We start from the raw sequence: 16,861 nt of genomic DNA, 5'->3' as shown, positions 1-16,861 counted from the left end.
TGTTCTGTCTTCTGCTTGCTTGCCATTGCGTTTGTTTTTTGCCTGGAGGCAAAGACCAAAATAGTGCGAGTTCAAGTCCCTGAAGGAGATTGAACATCAGACAATGCTGTTCTGATAATCCTTTTGTCCAGTGGCGCTAATGAGGAAAGGTCGGTGCGCACACAATGAGCTTCACAGTGGCCGCAACCTGAACTGTCTACTCCGCCCCGCTATGGAAACTCTTGCTTTACTTTTTCAGAGCTCGTCGAGAGTAAGGTGCCCAATCCGAAATATCCGTCCGCTTCACCGAGACCTCTTTCTCTTCCGCCTCTGTAATCACGCATGATACCGTCTGCAACGAAACGCCACCACTACGCGTACGACTTGAATCACAATAAGCATCTGGTGTTGAATGGAAACAGCTAACGCATGGAGGGGCAATACCAATGGTCAAGCTGTACCTGCCGCGGTTCACCATACCTTAGCCACGCGAGCTTCTCACAACGCGCGATTTGACTATCTCCATCCATCAGGCTCCTCAGGGACGATCTTAAAAGGACTTACGTCGAGTTACAGAGCTGAACTAGCTGGTTGGTTATACGCTATCCGCTTCCCTGTGCTGGAGTACTCCCACGAATTGCTACAATAGCCACACTGTCATGTTCCTGAGATGGAAGCGCAACCAACAACTTAGCTCTCAGACCCTACTAACCTGTGCCTAGAGTACCCTCGACAATAGAGTCATGACTCTTCGACTCCTCTCCTCGCATTTCTTTCATACGCTCCGTCCACTACACCCTAGTACGCACACTATCCGCATCCAGACTATCAACGCGCACCGCGGCCACATCAAGGCGCCTCACTCCAGCCTCAAGTTATCGAGACCATAGATAATATCGCACACAGCGCTGATAGTGTAAAGGCAATGAAGAAGGTGAATGTGCAAGTCACGAGCGCGCAAGCTAGAGTCAACGATCAAGGTACTCGAGCCCACGACCCTTCTTCGAAACGCGCAGTAACTCTATACCCTCGAAGCTTGGCTCAGAAACTCATTCGATAGAGCTTGATGAGAGGAGTACAACTACAGACTGGAATCCACGGAATACGGTTGATAGCAGTGTTTGCGTACCATCATGGGAGAAACAAGGGCAGAGTTACAGACAGAGATCGGGCTAGTACATGGACCATGAGAAGACCTGTAAGAAGCAGAATGCCGGAGAGCTGTTGTCGATGTGTAAGGAGCGATATGTGAGATATTTCGAGCGTGAGTTGGGTCAAGATGGGAAACCTGAAAGAGTTCAAGAGTTTTAGGACCTTGGAAAACGTATCATTGATCAAGACTGGAGGAATTTTGGTGGTGGACCGATATTTGGTGAGGCACATGCCCTTGATCTCTCCACGATGATTTTGTCAACTGCCACGAGTCACATAGGGAGACCACAGCGATGAAGGAGCAGAGATTCACGTTCAGACAACAACCTCAGTGCACACTCACATCTACTCGCAAGGTTCAGTCATCTGGTGGATTACTATGTAACCTCTCCGACCGCCACTCAATCGCGAATGCCAGGGTGGTTCTATTGATCTTACGTCCAGACATATGCGCACCGGTATGCTCGCCGAAAATTTCAATACTAGAGAAGAACGACATAGTGAATCTGATTCGGACGACCAGAAGCTCGTAAGGAGTGTTTGAGCGGAAAAGGCTCTTTGTACAAGGAAGATATTGGCTTTGGCCATCCGGCGAGTCACACGTCGCCGTTGTAAATTTCGGTGCTGCTGTACAGAAGACCTAAATCATATACCGTGCTCAAATTATCTTCAAGTCCTCTCGATTTGCGCGCTTAACACATAATCAGTACATCGCAATACTCAAGGCACGTCGTGAACTTACCAATACCTAGGTGAAATGACTCGCCGGCAATGTCAACATCTCCTCGCCCTGACGAAGCCATTCTAGGATCTCCTTAGAAAGTCCCAGACTGACTCCGCGCTCTCGAAGAGCATCATCTTGTCGGAGGGAAAGACGACGGGCGAGCGGCGTAGGCTCGAAGCGCTCAACTCCGACAACTCCAACTGCCCAGTTGATGTAAAGCGTAACACTTCGCCCGTCGGCACTATAGAGACCTTGGGGAGGGGACATCAAGCGACGGATGGTCGCGGACAAGGAGTCATCCGGCAGGTCGCCGCCATCGAGGGCAGGAGCGTAGAGGCCCCGAGATAGTTCGCGGAGAGGACTTTGACCGTTCTAAAGGGTGAAGAATCAGTCTTGGGAGAGCGCAGCCAGTGAAATCGGTTGCCCAAACTTACGTTGTCGATACTGTTGCTCCAAACTACGGGAGCTGTACCCGAAGAGGAGATAGTGGCTGCATCTTGGTGGTCAGCCATAGCAGTTGAGTTGACTTTGCGTTGGTATGTGGAGGGGAAGTAACCAGAGTGCGAATATACCAGATTATATAGCGATGAGTCTGGGAGTGAAGGCAGAAATGAGATTGAAACCGAAACTTGGAAGGGGGACTGTGACTTTCCCTCGAGACATAGTATCATTCCCCCTTGGATCCTCCAGATGGTGTCGCATGAAGACCTTACAAGCTGACTGGATAGTGTCTTCAGTATTTATAGTGATATGCTTGGGGTCATTTGTTCAGCGATCGTTCTTACCAATAACCACACTGTTGACAAACAGTTCTCAACGTTGTTGCTTCGATTACAATGAGACCCAAGTGCGTGTGATCCCCTATTAACCCTTCCAAATCGCGAAAACTTGTCAACATGAACGTCCTCGACTAGAAAGCTTTCTCTTGTTTGTCAGTGTGGCTGGTGGGGTTGACATCCCTTTGTGACTTCTTGTATTCATCTTCCACAATACTACCCGAGAGCGGATTTATGCATCCGAACTCCGACACAGTCTCACGACTCAGCCCTAATATATTTCTGTGTTCCTCGATCAAAACCTTTCCTGACTAGATCCATAGGTCAAGACGCCTTGCATGGACCTGATGTTCTGGCTTTTCGCGACATACACCAATGAACTATCGCGCCAGCCCTAAGTACTCTTTCACGAATACTACCGCCGTCATTATTGATAACAGAGAAGATCAGATCTCCAGCTCCAAGCACGGCAACGTAGCGGTTTATTCGGAACCATTCAGACACCGCTCCCACATGCTCTCATCTACAAATGTGGAACTTGACCTCATCGATAGGAGCAATAGATGATCCGGCTTCGGGAAGGCTACTCTTGAGTCCTATAAGGGTTCGTTATGTACTGATATTGCGGCGTTGTCTCATGTCAGCACCGATATGGAAACATCGATTTCAATCCTTCTTAAATTGGTGTTTATCAAAGGAATCTCAACGCTTTCTATCTTCAGAATCGACTGGCGGCACAAGTGCTAGCAAAGAACTGGTATTTAACAATGTGAATGTCAAGCACAACATTGCGACTGCAAGGTGTAGATCGACTGATCTACCGGCGTCGATACTCTTAACGCCTTGACCAAACTCCTGCATACTTCTCACCTCAACTAAATTTCCAAAGACGACATAATGACTCTCCACTTGGATTCAGCATCACCATGATTGGTCCTGGAGAATTGAACCGAAGCTTTCTCGATCTTTGTGAAGCTCTCCCACCTATACATCATCAGCCCCAATCACTTTGTCTCCGAGGAAATGTCAATCGTTTACCTATCCACCATCGACCACGCAGACAGTCGCGATACACGCCAGTACATTAGTGGGGCAAGGCAGGACCAAAGTCAAGAGTAGTGGAAGCCTGGGCGAATATGCAACTGTGCCTTTGGGATTTGAAGGAGACGAGGTACCAGGCGTTTGGGGCGTTTGGAAAGAGCATCAGGCTGACTCGAGTTCTATCTTGATCAACATGAAGACGTCGTCAGTTCGGTCCGAGTTGACTGGGCGACAATAAAAGCATGTAACGTAGATGAGGTTGAGAAACTGAATGATAGCAAGTTATTGTGTGGTCAATAGGAATGACACATTGAGAAAGTCTTATCATAACTTTTCCTGCACTCTCAATTTCTCACCTCATGGTCAACAACATATTTCAGAGTAGGTGTGAGAGACGCGAAGAGGCAAAGAATGATGATACGAGAAGTGTTGGGGTATGGACAGGCTACTATGAGTGGCGTCCAATCAGACTTCGGACCTGCACTTCTTTCGGCAATCGACCGATAACGACAATTCTTATCTCCAAACCACTGACTCTACCCGCAAGCCACAGTACCAGGCATCATGTGGGGGTCGGGTCCCTGCGTAGTCTCCAGAAACTAGCACTCGAGGTCATCGCTCCGCTTGCGACACGCGACACTCGGGAGAGATTCCGACCATTAAGAACATTACCCCACAAACGCTCAACACCCTCTTCGACGCGCATTATGATTTCCTCTTGGCTGTCTTCTTCAAGCTTCCAAGAACACCAGGATCGGCGGCTTCGGCTAATTTGACAAGCTATGAGCATTGAATCCTATCACGCTTATCTCAGTATGTCGGCCCCGCCGTTATCCATTTGAGATCGCAGCCCTCTCAGGCTGAGCGACGACTCAAGCAGATGCTAGCGACGATTTCTCAACACAAAAAGCTTGCCTTCTGGGCCCTTCCTCACAGAAATCGCGGCTTTGTTGGGTCAGGCGAGGCATTAAACAATGGCCAGGTGCGGCTCAATTATCCTTGGTGCTCAATATGGGCGTTACTAGCGCTGCAACTTGACTGCTTGGTACAAGCTTGGTATGATGGCATGGCACCCTCTTATCTGCACTGCATGAGATCTCCGAAAGTAATGTGAGACCCCGGTTTGCACTTATAGGTCCTGGACGCAGCTCCAAGCACCTCTCAACTCACACCTTTCCAACTGCCATTCCAAGGCTTGAATTTGGGTCATTTGTACCAGTATGTCTGAGAAGAAAATCAACGAGTCGTCTACAGGGGCGGTCGATTATGGAGTTGGGAATGTGGAATCTACGAATCGAATGGCAGGCAGAAGAAAGAGCTCTGCCGTCGACCCAGATGCTCTCAGGGCAGAGATCTTCGACGAGCGATACGAAACCACGCAGAGAGGATTGAAGTCACGGTACGCTTACCTTAGCATCTCATGGCAGAGACATCACTAACATCTCACAGACATGCCCAAATGATCGCTCTAGGAGGTTAGTTGCAACGTGACACTACAAAGAGCAGCTGGTATAACTCTGGTGTTACATGACTGTAACAAGCCAATTGGAGAGTCGTCTCTGGCCAAGAAGTTGGCGACGCGAACTCTAGAGATATATCAGCTGCCCTTGCTATAAAAACGGTCGACTGTTTACTGACATCAATCAGGCACCATCGGAACTGGACTCTTCGTCGGTTCGGGTCAGACACTACATCGCGGTGGTCCAGCGTTTATTCTTGGTACATTCATAGTGATGTCATTCCTTGTGTGGTGCATCGTTTCCGCCATTGTAGAGGTCGCAGCGTATCTTCCAACACCAGGATCGTCCATGAACCTATTCGGTCACCGCTATGTCTCACGCTCCATGGGCTTCTCGCTTGGCTGGCTGTACTTTTACTCTCTTGGAATATTGGTACCCTACGAGATCACCGCTGCCGGACTTGTCATCGAGTACTGGCATCCGCATGTCAATATCGCGGTTTGGATCACCATTATGATCGTCGTTATTGTTGGACTGAACGCGTTTCCGGTCAAATTCTACGGAGAGACGGAGTTTTGGTTTGCAGGGACCAAGGTCATCATGATTGTAGGACTGCTGATACTGTCCTTCATCATCTTCTTGGGCGGTGGACCTCACAATGACCGCTTAGGGTTCAGGTATTGGAAGAACCCCGGCGCAGCAAACACGTACCTCGAAACCGGAAACACGGGACGCTTTATCGCCTTGCTCTCCACTTTGGTCTTGTCCGCTTTTCCATTCGTTTTCGCCCCCGAACTACTTGTCGTTACTGGCGGCGAGATGAAAAGTCCGCGTCGCAATCTTCCCATTGCGGCTCGCCGATACATTTACCGCCTCGTCATTTTCTACATTGGCAGCGTCCTCGCCATCGGCGTCATTTGTCCCTCGAACGACCCGGCGATCACAAGCGGAGAAAAGGGTGCAGGTGCCTCTCCTTTCGTCGTGGGCATCAAGAATGCTGGTATTCCAGTTCTCGACTCGATCATCAACGCCGGAATCATCATCAGTGCTTGGTCTTCTGGAAACTCGTTCCTCTTCCTCTCATCTCGATCCCTCTACTCCCTTGCGCTCTCCGGTCACGCACCTAAGATCTTCAAAACGTGCTCCAAATCCGGTGTACCATACTGGGCTGTGGCTTGCTCATCGCTGTTCGCTGCTCTTGCTTATTTGAATGTCGGATCCGATTCTGCTGTGGTGTTCAAGTAAGTGACAATATCTCAGCACTACTGAATTCTACTGACCCCAATCAGCTGGTTTGTGAACCTGACCAACACTTCCGGCTTCATATCGTGGATCAGCTGCGGCATTGTATACATCCGATTTCGCAAAGCGGTAGACGCACAAAACATTACCGATCTACCATTCCGCTCGCCACTCGGAAAGACAGGCGCATGGATTATCATCGTTTTCTTCACGTTCTTGTGCCTTATCAATGGCTTCAACGTGTTTTTCCCGTCGGAATGGGACGTCAGCAGTTTCTTCACAGCATATGTGGGTATTCCGTTGTTTTTGGTGTTTTACTTCGGTCACAAAATCCTGAATTGGAGCGAGCCGTGGGCCTATGACCCGAGGGAGGTGGATATGCAAACAGGTCTGGAACAGGTGCTTGCCGATGAGGAGCCGCAGAGGAAAGTTTCAGGGCCGTGGTATATGAAGCTGAAGGCAATCTGGGAGTAAACAGGAATCGAGAGTGGAAGCGTAGTGAAATCACTTGCTGGCTGGATGGAGCGTGGACACAAGGCCATAACACCCCAAAATCACAAGATTATGAACATCAACGCGCCTCTTGGTCTGGTAACTTTTTGTGCCTGGTTTCGGAGACTAGTACACCCATATCTGACGAATGCAGAACGTACTTGACAAACATAATAGTCCTGCAGATCATGGCCGTGAACCCAGGAAGCCTCGCCGTACGCTGTATACCGCCCAATCCAGTTGATGTTTCTACTTGTATTCTTATTCTCTTCTACTCCAACCCCAGGCTTCTCTCCTGTGTATAAGCCCTCTCCACCGTTGGTAACGCCCGGTCCTCTACGGGACGTAGTCCCTATCGAGAGCGTCCATTTGATAACATTCTACGACAGGATTGAAGAAGAACGCGGAGATCTTGGAGAACGGGACACCTATGTCAAGACAAAAGTGGAACAAGCGCCGTCAAGTACATTGCCCTGGCCTTCGTTGAAAGCGAAGCATAACAAGATGGTCAACAAGGACAGTGCGTTGATATCGCTCGTTTGATGAAGCATCCGCTAACAGTTCCACCAGAATTCCGCACGAAGAAGCTCATTGCGGGAGAGAAGGCGGCGGAGAAGGGGAAAACAACTACGACGGTTGAAGATGTCAACTGAGAGGAAAAAATGAACCTACACAAATGCATACGCTATCATGGAAGTCTTCGAGCATCTTAGTCGGAGGGTGGGGGGTGAGGAGAATGTATTGCTAAAATATCTTGGACTTTTCGAGGAAGGAGATCATGCTTCTTCCACAAATAGAATTTTTTTAGTCCATTTTAATCTGCTGGAAGCTCATAAACTTTCCCGCCTTTGTCTTCATGTTCTCTTCCAAAGGCTCGTATGGTCGAGGCCTGTGATTTTACAGTATCATTATATACATTAGTTTGAGACAAGCCTATGACTAGTTCAAATTCAGGCGATTCGAGGGTTCCTGCCCTGCCTATGCTCCCTTCGAGCATTTGTATATCCTCTTGTCCGCACAAAGTCGTTTTTTATTACAGTTCATGCCATTTACTCAGAAGACTCCTACATCTCATAGCGCACTGGTTCAGCGCTCATCTCTCTGGCCTGCCTAGCTTGACGATCGTGATGTGCAGCGTAAGAACCCCAATCTTGACCCATCTCCGCCGGCGATCTTGGTGGGGCCTCGTTCAGATTCGACCCATAGTAGCTGCCGTTGTTCTGTCGGTAGTCGGTTTTGGGGGAAGGTGGCAACACATTGACCACATTGCGTCTCCTCTTGCGGCGTCTGAGCCAGAAGAAGCCAGCCCCAACACACAAAATGATCATAACCAATATCCCTACTCCAACACCAATCAGGGCTCCCATTGTGAAGCCGTCCGAGGAGCGTAGCGATGTGCTAGATTTGCTGTCGGAACTGGACGTGCTAGTAGGCTCGCTGGTAGGATTGCTGGTAACCGAAGAACTTGTTGTCGGCTTGGATATCGAAGTACTGATTGAAGGGCTCGCAGTCGACGATGCGCTTAGCGTTGCGCTTGACGTTGCGCTTAAGGAGGTTGACGAAGACGATGACGATTGGTCTTTAGTGTCTTTTGCCTCCAAGTTGAAATAATGACTGTTCATATTGGACACAAACTTTTCTTCCTGATAGTAACTGAAGAAGAACAGGTTGGATTCCGAAAGGTTTTTCCCTGTGCCAACGAGCCAGGAGTAACTTGTTACGTCAACTGCATCTCCTAATAGGGTCGTTAGCACGACGCAGGTTTACGATATCCGGGAAAGGGTGTTCGTACTTGTTAGAAATTCCCAGTCTCCAACAGTTTGGCCATCCGTCTCGTTGAGTTGATAGAGTACAAGAGAGCACTTTTTCCCTAATTCGCCTGCTGTCCATACAATATTGACAGTTGAACCTTCGGTGTAGACAGGGTTGCGACTGTAATCAAGAGATCTTCCAAAAGCGGGCGGATTGATGAACTCCTGATCGCATAACACGCCCGTCAACAGCCAGGTCGCGAAGGCGAAAGCTCTCAGCCGAGACATGGCGGAGGGCAATGTAACCAGAATAAAGGGTAGTGACGCGTTGCAATCGTAGCTTCTAGGAAGTAGAGTGGAACATGGAGCGAGTAAAGAAACGATTCTAGAAGAAATGTGTAATCGAACACGAAATGCGTGCTTGCATGGGGCAATGTAGAGGGTTGTCGATGGGTATACTAGAGCTCGGGTGGCGTAGCTTCTGAAGGAAGCACGTCTGGCCCAGTGGGCATAGCGCTTACTGAAACTGGAGGCGCCTGATCCTAGCCGTTGTTAATACTGGATAGATTGTTCGGTCTGGATTCATCATGAAATGGTACCTTATCCCGCAGTCGTGCTCGGGACTGGCAGCTTGATCGAGATCTAGCGGTGCTTGAGTTCGCTTACAAAGTTGGAGTGTTTGGCATGTAACTATGAAGCAAACTCGAACATCTGTAATGAGTTGTCATCTCCTCAGCACGATGCTATCGTCGGAGCTCGACGACCATAGCCGCCAAGTTACTAAGTAGATTGAGTTCTGCCTGCAAGCGCTGATCTAACATGAATGCATTATCGGGAGAGCAAGATTGGCATTGGATTGCAATGAGAAGTCATGCATGAGTACACACTAGAGTTTCAGAGCCTGTTGAATGGTACCTGGCAAACCTACAGACGGCACAGCAAGGCGAGAACACGCGATTTCTGTAACGATATTGGTTTAAATTTAGGCCTGGTTTAGCCTTGCATGGAAACATAGATTAGCGCCAAGTGTAGCGAATCAGAGAGATCGGCGGCTACGTGGTGCCGCACAGACTACATGCGGGTTCATCTGGAGCTGCGTTCCCGCATGGCTCAGCGTCTATCCTGGCCGACATGGCCAATTTGGCTCCCCTAAAGTCAGTTACATATGTAGCTGCTTCAGCCTTGTGCGTTGCAATGCGCTAACTGTCCCTCTTTACAGCAACCCGAATCGGTACCTAGCTACGCCAACCTGCACGCAAACTACGTGCCTTCTTACAAGATCCTGCGATGGAATCGGGGTATTACACGATGTTTGTTGTAGGGGGAAAGAACGCTACAACGACAACCATCGAACCAGCAGAAGCTTATCTATCCCGCTCTACATCTATCCAAACGCCAGAGAAGTTTGGCAAGCCAGTCGCCAACAGGAAAATATCCCGTAAAGACCAGCTCGCGCTGATAGGATGTTTGATGGCATCTTCGGTCGCCATGGTCGTGGTTTTCGTCCCGAGATTGGCAGTACACTTCGGTCAAGATGGGCAGTTCATCTGGATCGGTCTGTGTCTGACCATCATGGGATGGTGCACTCAACATCCACTGCGACGCATGTTCTTGATCCTCGCTACGAACTCTCAAGCGTCTACACTTCAAACATTCGACGCAGTCCTCCGTTCCGACCCCTTTGCCGATAAAGCAGACTGGAGCTTTAGATTTGTTTTAGTTATCATGCTAGCACTCAATCCCATGCTCAGCATAGCGTACAAGAGGTTAGGCGATGGTACGGCGAGGTACGGTAGTGCAACTGTTCAAGTGTCGACGGGCTTGACAGGCCCACCGGGCACGCAAAACATAGGGTACGGACTCTCACAATTTGTGAATGCAACCTTGCCCTGGTTTCAAGGCAGCGGCGGGGAAGAGCAAGCTTATGGGTTCAATACTTATGTGCCAGATGAACGGACCGCTGTGATCCTTGATGGGCCAATGCCGACGTACCTGCTCGAAGCTCAGGCAAGTCTTGGAAGTCGACAAACCAAGTATGTCACCGGTACGGTCACTGCACTCGTGTGCTCTCTCAGCAATAATACATCCCTCGACGCTGACACCTTGAATGACATGATGGCGAACGAAGACTTCAACGAATTTTATGCATCCAGCACTTGGGTCTGGGATGGCGACAAGTATCGGATAGGGCTGGTGTTGCCCAGCATATACAACAATACCGATATCTACTATGCTGCCTACAACGTCACAAACAATGAAACGTTTGGTAGTCGTGCACAACACTACGAGCTCTGGCGTCAGAGGTATAATGCAACCTGGCATATTACCCCAACGACTATCCAGCTTCACAGTGCCAAGTCGAATGATCACCAGCCGGTGCTGGATAACGGAGTCTTCACCGACAACCGTGTTTCGATAGTCGAATTGTACCTCTACGCCCTAGTAGAATACGACACGCGATTCCGCTCGATAAGCCCCTCAAGTGCCCTAAACGACTCTGCAGAGAAATCCCGAAAAAACAATGCCGTTCCGCTGGGCCTCATGGTGTGGGCACGCATGGTAGCCTGGTGGGGTCCAGAGACGTGGACATCCCATGAAGAAGGCGTCCCTGATGCCGCTCAACGACAGGCCATGCACTATGACTCCATAATGACCGAAGAAATCGAGGCGGTGGTGAATCAGCGAGACTGGAGGATAGCGCTTGTACTACTGCTTAGTCCAGTGATACTAATACTGTCGCTTGCGTCGAGAGTGTTGTACTGGCCACACGCAGCGATCGGCGAGGGGTTTAGCATCGTGTCTATCCTAGCGAGCGTCGAAGCCAAAGGTCTTACGTTGTTGAAGGGTGCTGGACTATCTGGACATCTGCAACGGAAGATTTTTCTAGGCTTCTGGTCAGAGGAAGAGAGGTCATCTCGTAAACGTCACCTCGTTACAACGTTGGGAATAGCACCCATCAAGAGTCAGAAATTAGAAAGTGGAAAGATGTTTTATTAGAACAACCCTCTGACAAATAGATTTCCTATATACTAACGTCATCTCAAACTATTATCCAATACAATAACATACCTAAGGAAGAAGATCCAAGGTTGTTGCCTAGAAACCTAGCCAACGCCTGATACTGTGAGTAGCGTAGCTAATACATATCTAAACTAACGATCCGTCTTACTCAATGCAAATTTTGTACACGAGTAGTAATGAAAAGATAGTCTTCGCTAAATACGGGTAATCAGTAAGGTAGTTGGTTTTGTCAAACAATACGCGTCTGATGTTCTTGTATGAATGTTAAAATCTCAAGATTAATACTTCACACGACTTAGTACATGATTTCGAAATTGAAGTGGGTTATATGCCAGCAGCAACTATTAGTGCGGCAATGGCAATGGATGCGCTTCAAAACAGGTTGGCGGACTCAAAATTCAGACGAGAATTATGCGGAACGAAGCGTATATCATGTTGTTGCCATTAGAATCATCGTAAAATGCTTATCTGCGTATGCTTTCTCGTCCTTCTCGGTATGCAGCCAGTATATCCTGAGGCCAATATTTGTACAGCTTTGTTTATGTAGATACGTGCTTGCTACCAAAACTCTTCCCAGTCATAACCATGATGTAGCATTACTAAAATGCTACTTTCCTGAAGCTTTCTATGCTCTTAGGATCAAGTTACACTAGTTAGACTAACTCACTAGTATGTGATCAATAGGTTTTTCAACCACGTGACGAGTTAATCAATATCGGCTACGTGCACGGTGGCACCATCGTTTTCTCCTATCTCTATCTGAGCGCTCACTACGATTGGGACAAGATTGGACAGCAAACCTGTTACTGCATGGGCCACCATAACACCTCCTTTTGAGAGTCACCAGCTACAGCTGTTCCTACCACTCACCCCCTCCACCGTTATCAATTGCCCCTCCATTTTCATTAGCAAGTACAAGTCGACACTCTAGCAGTGGTCGTTTCTCTGCGTTCCGAAGGGCTCGTTGATGCAGTCGCCGCGACACATCTGGGTGAAGGCGATCTCGCCGTCGAGGAGGCAAGCGAATAAGGCCTTGTTGACGGCGCCCTGGTCGGTGGGCTGGCCGCGAGCTGCCAGAGCATTGTGGATAGTAGAGGTGTAGTCTCCTGAGAAATGGCCGTTAGCTGTCTTTATGAAATCGAGCTAATACAAAAGGCTCTTACCCTGGGATTTGAGGTTCGCGCTGCAGTAGAGATATCCTTCGAAGCAGTTGTCCGCCACGACAGCGCTAGCCATTGCGGCAATGGCGAGAGCGGCGATCTTGAAGGCGTGCATGGTGGGTTCTTGAGGTGGTGTTTGCTTGAAGAAAGAGGTACTGCAGTTGTGTTGAGCGATGGTGGTCCTTCAATAAGTCTGCGAGATGAAGGTATTTATACACTCTCTCAGCCAGTAAGGCCATCCATTCTCAGTGGTGAAGGCCATTTACTTGCTATGCACAGTGATGATCGTTACAGTGGTACGAACCCTCTTTGAGTCTGTCATCTTACGCCCACTGACATAAGACACTAAACACCATCTTCCGCACTTCTTGCCAGGGACACTGCCCATCAGTACAGACAAACCTCTCCGGTCTCTAGCATATGCCATTGTCATATCCCTCAATAACGGTACCTACCTCCCTTCCTCGCTTTCTGCCAAATTCATCTGAACAAGAGTCAATCCAAGGTGTCACATAGTGTCGACTCTTTTAGTAAAAGTGCAACGTATCACACCGCTAGACCCACATTCGAGAAGTGTCCGCGATTGGCTAAATACGTGTGGGGATCTTAGGCTACAGGTGCGACCTTCTAATTACTCGAACCATGATCAGGCAGCCATCAGCGGACGGCGTCCCCGCGCAAACATATTCCTATAACGGCAAATGCTTGTTCCAAACTATTGGATTGAAACCTTTCATCTCAATCCTCTGGTACTCCACCATAGTCGCTGTGGCCAGACGGTGATCTATGGGGACGGCGTGGGATGTTGCTCCGTGCCAACGTGAAATCGAACTGTAAAAATTTTCATTGACTACAGATGGTTGATATGGTTTAAGGTGCTGAAATCTATAGGTTCTCTACATGTTCGGGTGATCTGCATCAGATGTTAAACGTAATGGTAACCACAGCCTTGACCACAACGTTTCCGGTGAAGAATAATGTGACATTCAAAAGGGGTGTCTTAGAACATAGTCTGACAAGCGCTATTGTTGTAGATCAGTGCTACGTGAATAAGAAGTAAGACGGTGCAGACTCTGCCATAGTAACGCATGTAGGGTCAGATATTGGTTATGTAACGTATTTACCATATCATAACAAAACGCATCTTCAAAAGCTCCTCCGGCCTGTTCTTGTGGTTGGAAAAGTTACATTAAATCTAATTTCAGCTTGCTGTAAGACATGATTGCTGGTTTGCAAGTCTTAACCGGTTGAATGATTAGAAGACCTCTAGAAAGTCTTCGTTATATCAACTAGTCCACAATATACCTACTCATACCGATCGGAAAGTGGGTCAAGTATCACTCCCCGGACTGGCTCCCAACGCGACAAGATACCGGCGGCATTAATCACTTATCACTGCCAATTATGTATCAGACGTCTTTTGTGCGGTGTAAGATTACAATAGAACCATAAACTTTCTTATCTAAGATATTTGGCACAGCCTTTGGAGACTTTGACTGATCAGGTGATACCTCTTCAGCCGGGGAGACTATTATTGCAGGCTTTTGCAATACACTACATCCACTATCTATCAAACTATAGTCCTTCTGTTAGAGTACACCAACATCAACAAACTTTGTTGTTTATGGACTTTTGGTTATTGACAAGCACGGTGGAAAATTGCGCACGAAGAGTAGGCTGTAGCCATGTTGTTCAACAAGGACATTATGCTAGTATCTCAACAGGTATTCGATTATGTTGACGGAAGAAAAGACGGATATATCCATCTGTTCTGTCGTCACTTTTTTGCCTTAGCTTTAAGTGATGGAGTCTTTGAAGGCTTCAACCCCTACCACGTTTATGCTTAGCATCGGATCTGTAACCACATATCCAGATCTCAATATGACCACTATGTATGATCTGCACGCCAAACAGATTGTCCCATAGGTTGTTGCAGCATCGTTCGCGAAACGAATGCCGGAGACAGCCGTTGTATGCGTGGCTCCTAGTAATATCAACGAAGAAAGTTGAGTATCACAGGATCAGTGGCCACAAGCGGGCAACGCAAGTGGTCCAATTGGCATTGGCGTCCGGCCTTCTGGTACTTCTCGAGGTTCGCGATACGTAGGACACTCTGCGTTGCTTGCGACGGATGTGGCCATCACCATGCCGCTTTGGTAATGATATCTTGAGATCAAGATGTGGCGAGTTGGAGATCCGATTTCAAAAGGATAAACGGATACACTCGAACGAAAGGGATTGGCGTGGAAGGGTCAAGATATACTGGATAAAGCCCTGAATTTTGTCCCTTTTTACATGGAGACATAGTCTTGAGAGCAGCGAACAACTATCGGGACGGTATCCTGAATGGGTGCGCTTCGGTATTGAGAACAAAATCGTCCAGACTTATCTCGTCAGGTTCGCTGAAGATAAGGTAGAAGTATTTTAGTGTTTCGGCCAGCCAGAAGCTTTCCATACTGTCATACTTCTCCACTGGCGTCTTCATGACGTCTCTGATCGCAGCGTTGGCGAATTCCGTCCGAGTATGGCTGCTAACTGCCTGAAACATCTCCCATGCGATATCTTGATACTTTGCCTCGCCCGTGATTCGGTACATGTAGAATATCGACTCAATCGCTTCAGGCCTGAGAACGTACCTCCCGTCACCAACCTCGCTGAAAGGACTCGAGTCAGGTTGGGAAGTATAATCGCATGCCGACCAAGTAGGACACGCGGTCATCGAGAAGACTTCTGGCATGATTCCATTTGGTGCATTCTTGTATGTCCAGGCGCAGCCTTCCGAGATCCTACGACCAATATCGATATGGGTAGTATTTTCAAAGAGCCGCCCACCAAGAGCAAACATGCCACCAGCAAAGCATACAAGGTGCTGGCCCTTGTCATCCCTCTTTCCATCTACGTTAGCACCGGCGATCAAGATATCTGCATTGTCGTGCACCATGGGACGAAACAATGTATGGGTTATCGCAGTAGACATTGCATACTCGTACATCCTGTGATACTGTGCTGCTACTGGACCGATCCCGTTGAGTAGTTGATGCATCTTCGGAAGATATTCGTACACGGAGTCTGCCATCGCACCAAGGCCGAAGAAACCATCAAAAGTTAAATCTGGCTTTCGCATGTTCACACTGATAGGCCACATGCCTGGAAGTTTGGTTGATCCTTGTTGCTTATCAAGCACATTTGTCACTCTTGAGATGGCATCGAAATATCGCATATCTCCAGTGAGTTGCGAGAGGCGGGTGAATTCCACACTGGCAGAGGCCGCTTCAGCGATCAGCACTGATTCTGCTGGTAGTTGTTCTTCCCCATTTACGGCTTTTTTGGGACTCCATCTCGAGACTGGCATCCTGTTTGGTGTGTCGAATGAGGCATATGCCATGTCTGCGACCTCGATAGCCTTGTTCAGGAGTCGTGCATCATGACAGCCGGATACATCGTAGGCACCTATAAAGCCTCCGAGATAACGTATAATTGTTTCAAACACGTTGATCTCGCCATCGATCTTCGGTCCGAAATCGATTTGGACAGCAGCATCAACAGCTTCTGCAAATTCCTGCCTCATCTCCATGATCCAAAGGGTGTCTAAGGTGTCGACTAGGGTGGCTCCCCAACTTCCAAAGGTATATCTAGCTCCACCAGAGATAGGAGCAAGCTCGTCTTTCGTCCATGCTCGGTCTTTGTAAGACTTCCAACATCGCTTAAAAACTTCTCGCACGGCCTCTTTGCGGGAGGCGATTCCATTTTTCGCCTCTATCGACGCTGCCCCAAAGGTGTGTTGCACAGAAGGCCTGGGTGACGGTTTCCCCAAAGGCAATTGAGAGTACTGGTCGATGGAGTGGCGTCTTGGAATAGTTCTCCAGTCAAATCGACCTTGGGTGTCTGGGATGAGCGCTGGAGTTGGTGGCGTCGTAGGGCAGGCATGAGAGCTTCGAAGAGGATCAGGGGAGACTGTTGTTGATGGAGCGGAATCTTTGTGATCATTTATGGGAAAGATTGGGCTCATAGATGGTGCGAAGCGAGCAGAAAGTGGAGCTATTGTGGCAAGAAAGGTGACGGC

General features: G+C 48.5%; 6 protein-coding genes across 6 annotated transcripts; 2 read left to right on the top strand and 4 right to left on the bottom strand.

Annotated features, from left to right (window-relative positions):
* Positions 1 to 1,879: 1,879 nt before the first annotated feature.
* On the bottom strand, positions 1,880 to 2,367 carry P153DRAFT_353290 (uncharacterized protein; the record flags this gene model as incomplete). Its single annotated transcript, XM_033666431.1, has 2 exons — positions 1,880 to 2,227; positions 2,290 to 2,367. 2 exons carry the CDS (start codon positions 2,365 to 2,367, stop codon positions 1,880 to 1,882), a joined length of 426 nt encoding a protein of 141 aa, XP_033528473.1.
* Positions 2,368 to 4,970: 2,603 nt separating this feature from the next.
* Positions 4,971 to 6,848, top strand: P153DRAFT_280684 (histidine permease; the record flags this gene model as incomplete). Its single annotated transcript, XM_033663085.1, has 4 exons — positions 4,971 to 5,071; positions 5,122 to 5,147; positions 5,320 to 6,373; positions 6,422 to 6,848. The coding sequence occupies 4 exons, from the start codon at positions 4,971 to 4,973 to the stop codon at positions 6,846 to 6,848; spliced, it is 1,608 nt and encodes a 535-aa protein (XP_033528472.1).
* Positions 6,849 to 7,590: 742 nt separating this feature from the next.
* Positions 7,591 to 9,363, bottom strand: P153DRAFT_419859 (uncharacterized protein). The gene is made up of 3 exons (XM_033672208.1): positions 9,217 to 9,363; positions 8,659 to 9,159; positions 7,591 to 8,601 (listed from the first exon to the last, which is right to left on the bottom strand). Exons 2-3 carry the CDS (start codon positions 8,903 to 8,905, stop codon positions 7,931 to 7,933), a joined length of 918 nt encoding a protein of 305 aa, XP_033528471.1. The 5' UTR covers positions 8,906 to 9,159; positions 9,217 to 9,363; the 3' UTR covers positions 7,591 to 7,930.
* Positions 9,364 to 9,750: 387 nt separating this feature from the next.
* P153DRAFT_363085 (uncharacterized protein) lies at positions 9,751 to 11,755 on the top strand. Its single transcript, XM_033667291.1, has one exon. It carries the CDS (start codon positions 9,926 to 9,928, stop codon positions 11,612 to 11,614), a length of 1,689 nt encoding a protein of 562 aa, XP_033528470.1. The 5' UTR covers positions 9,751 to 9,925; the 3' UTR covers positions 11,615 to 11,755.
* Positions 11,756 to 12,343: 588 nt separating this feature from the next.
* Positions 12,344 to 12,970, bottom strand: P153DRAFT_363083 (uncharacterized protein). Its single transcript, XM_033667290.1, has 2 exons — positions 12,802 to 12,970; positions 12,344 to 12,744 (listed from the first exon to the last, which is right to left on the bottom strand). The coding sequence occupies exons 1-2, from the start codon at positions 12,911 to 12,913 to the stop codon at positions 12,566 to 12,568; spliced, it is 291 nt and encodes a 96-aa protein (XP_033528469.1). The 5' UTR covers positions 12,914 to 12,970; the 3' UTR covers positions 12,344 to 12,565.
* Positions 12,971 to 15,124: 2,154 nt separating this feature from the next.
* Positions 15,125 to 16,807, bottom strand: P153DRAFT_381254 (glycoside hydrolase family 47 protein; the record flags this gene model as incomplete). The annotated part of the gene is made up of 1 exon (XM_033670027.1): positions 15,125 to 16,807. One exon carries the CDS (start codon positions 16,805 to 16,807, stop codon positions 15,125 to 15,127), a length of 1,683 nt encoding a protein of 560 aa, XP_033528468.1.
* Between the last annotated feature and the right edge of the window lie 54 nt (positions 16,808 to 16,861).

Source organism: Dothidotthia symphoricarpi, assembly GCF_010015815.1.
Source record: "Dothidotthia symphoricarpi CBS 119687 unplaced genomic scaffold P153scaffold_2, whole genome shotgun sequence".
Taxonomy (NCBI): domain Eukaryota; kingdom Fungi; phylum Ascomycota; class Dothideomycetes; order Pleosporales; family Dothidotthiaceae; genus Dothidotthia; species Dothidotthia symphoricarpi.
The sequence above is the reverse complement of the archived record's forward strand: the minus strand, read 5'-3'. Positions and strand labels throughout refer to the sequence as shown.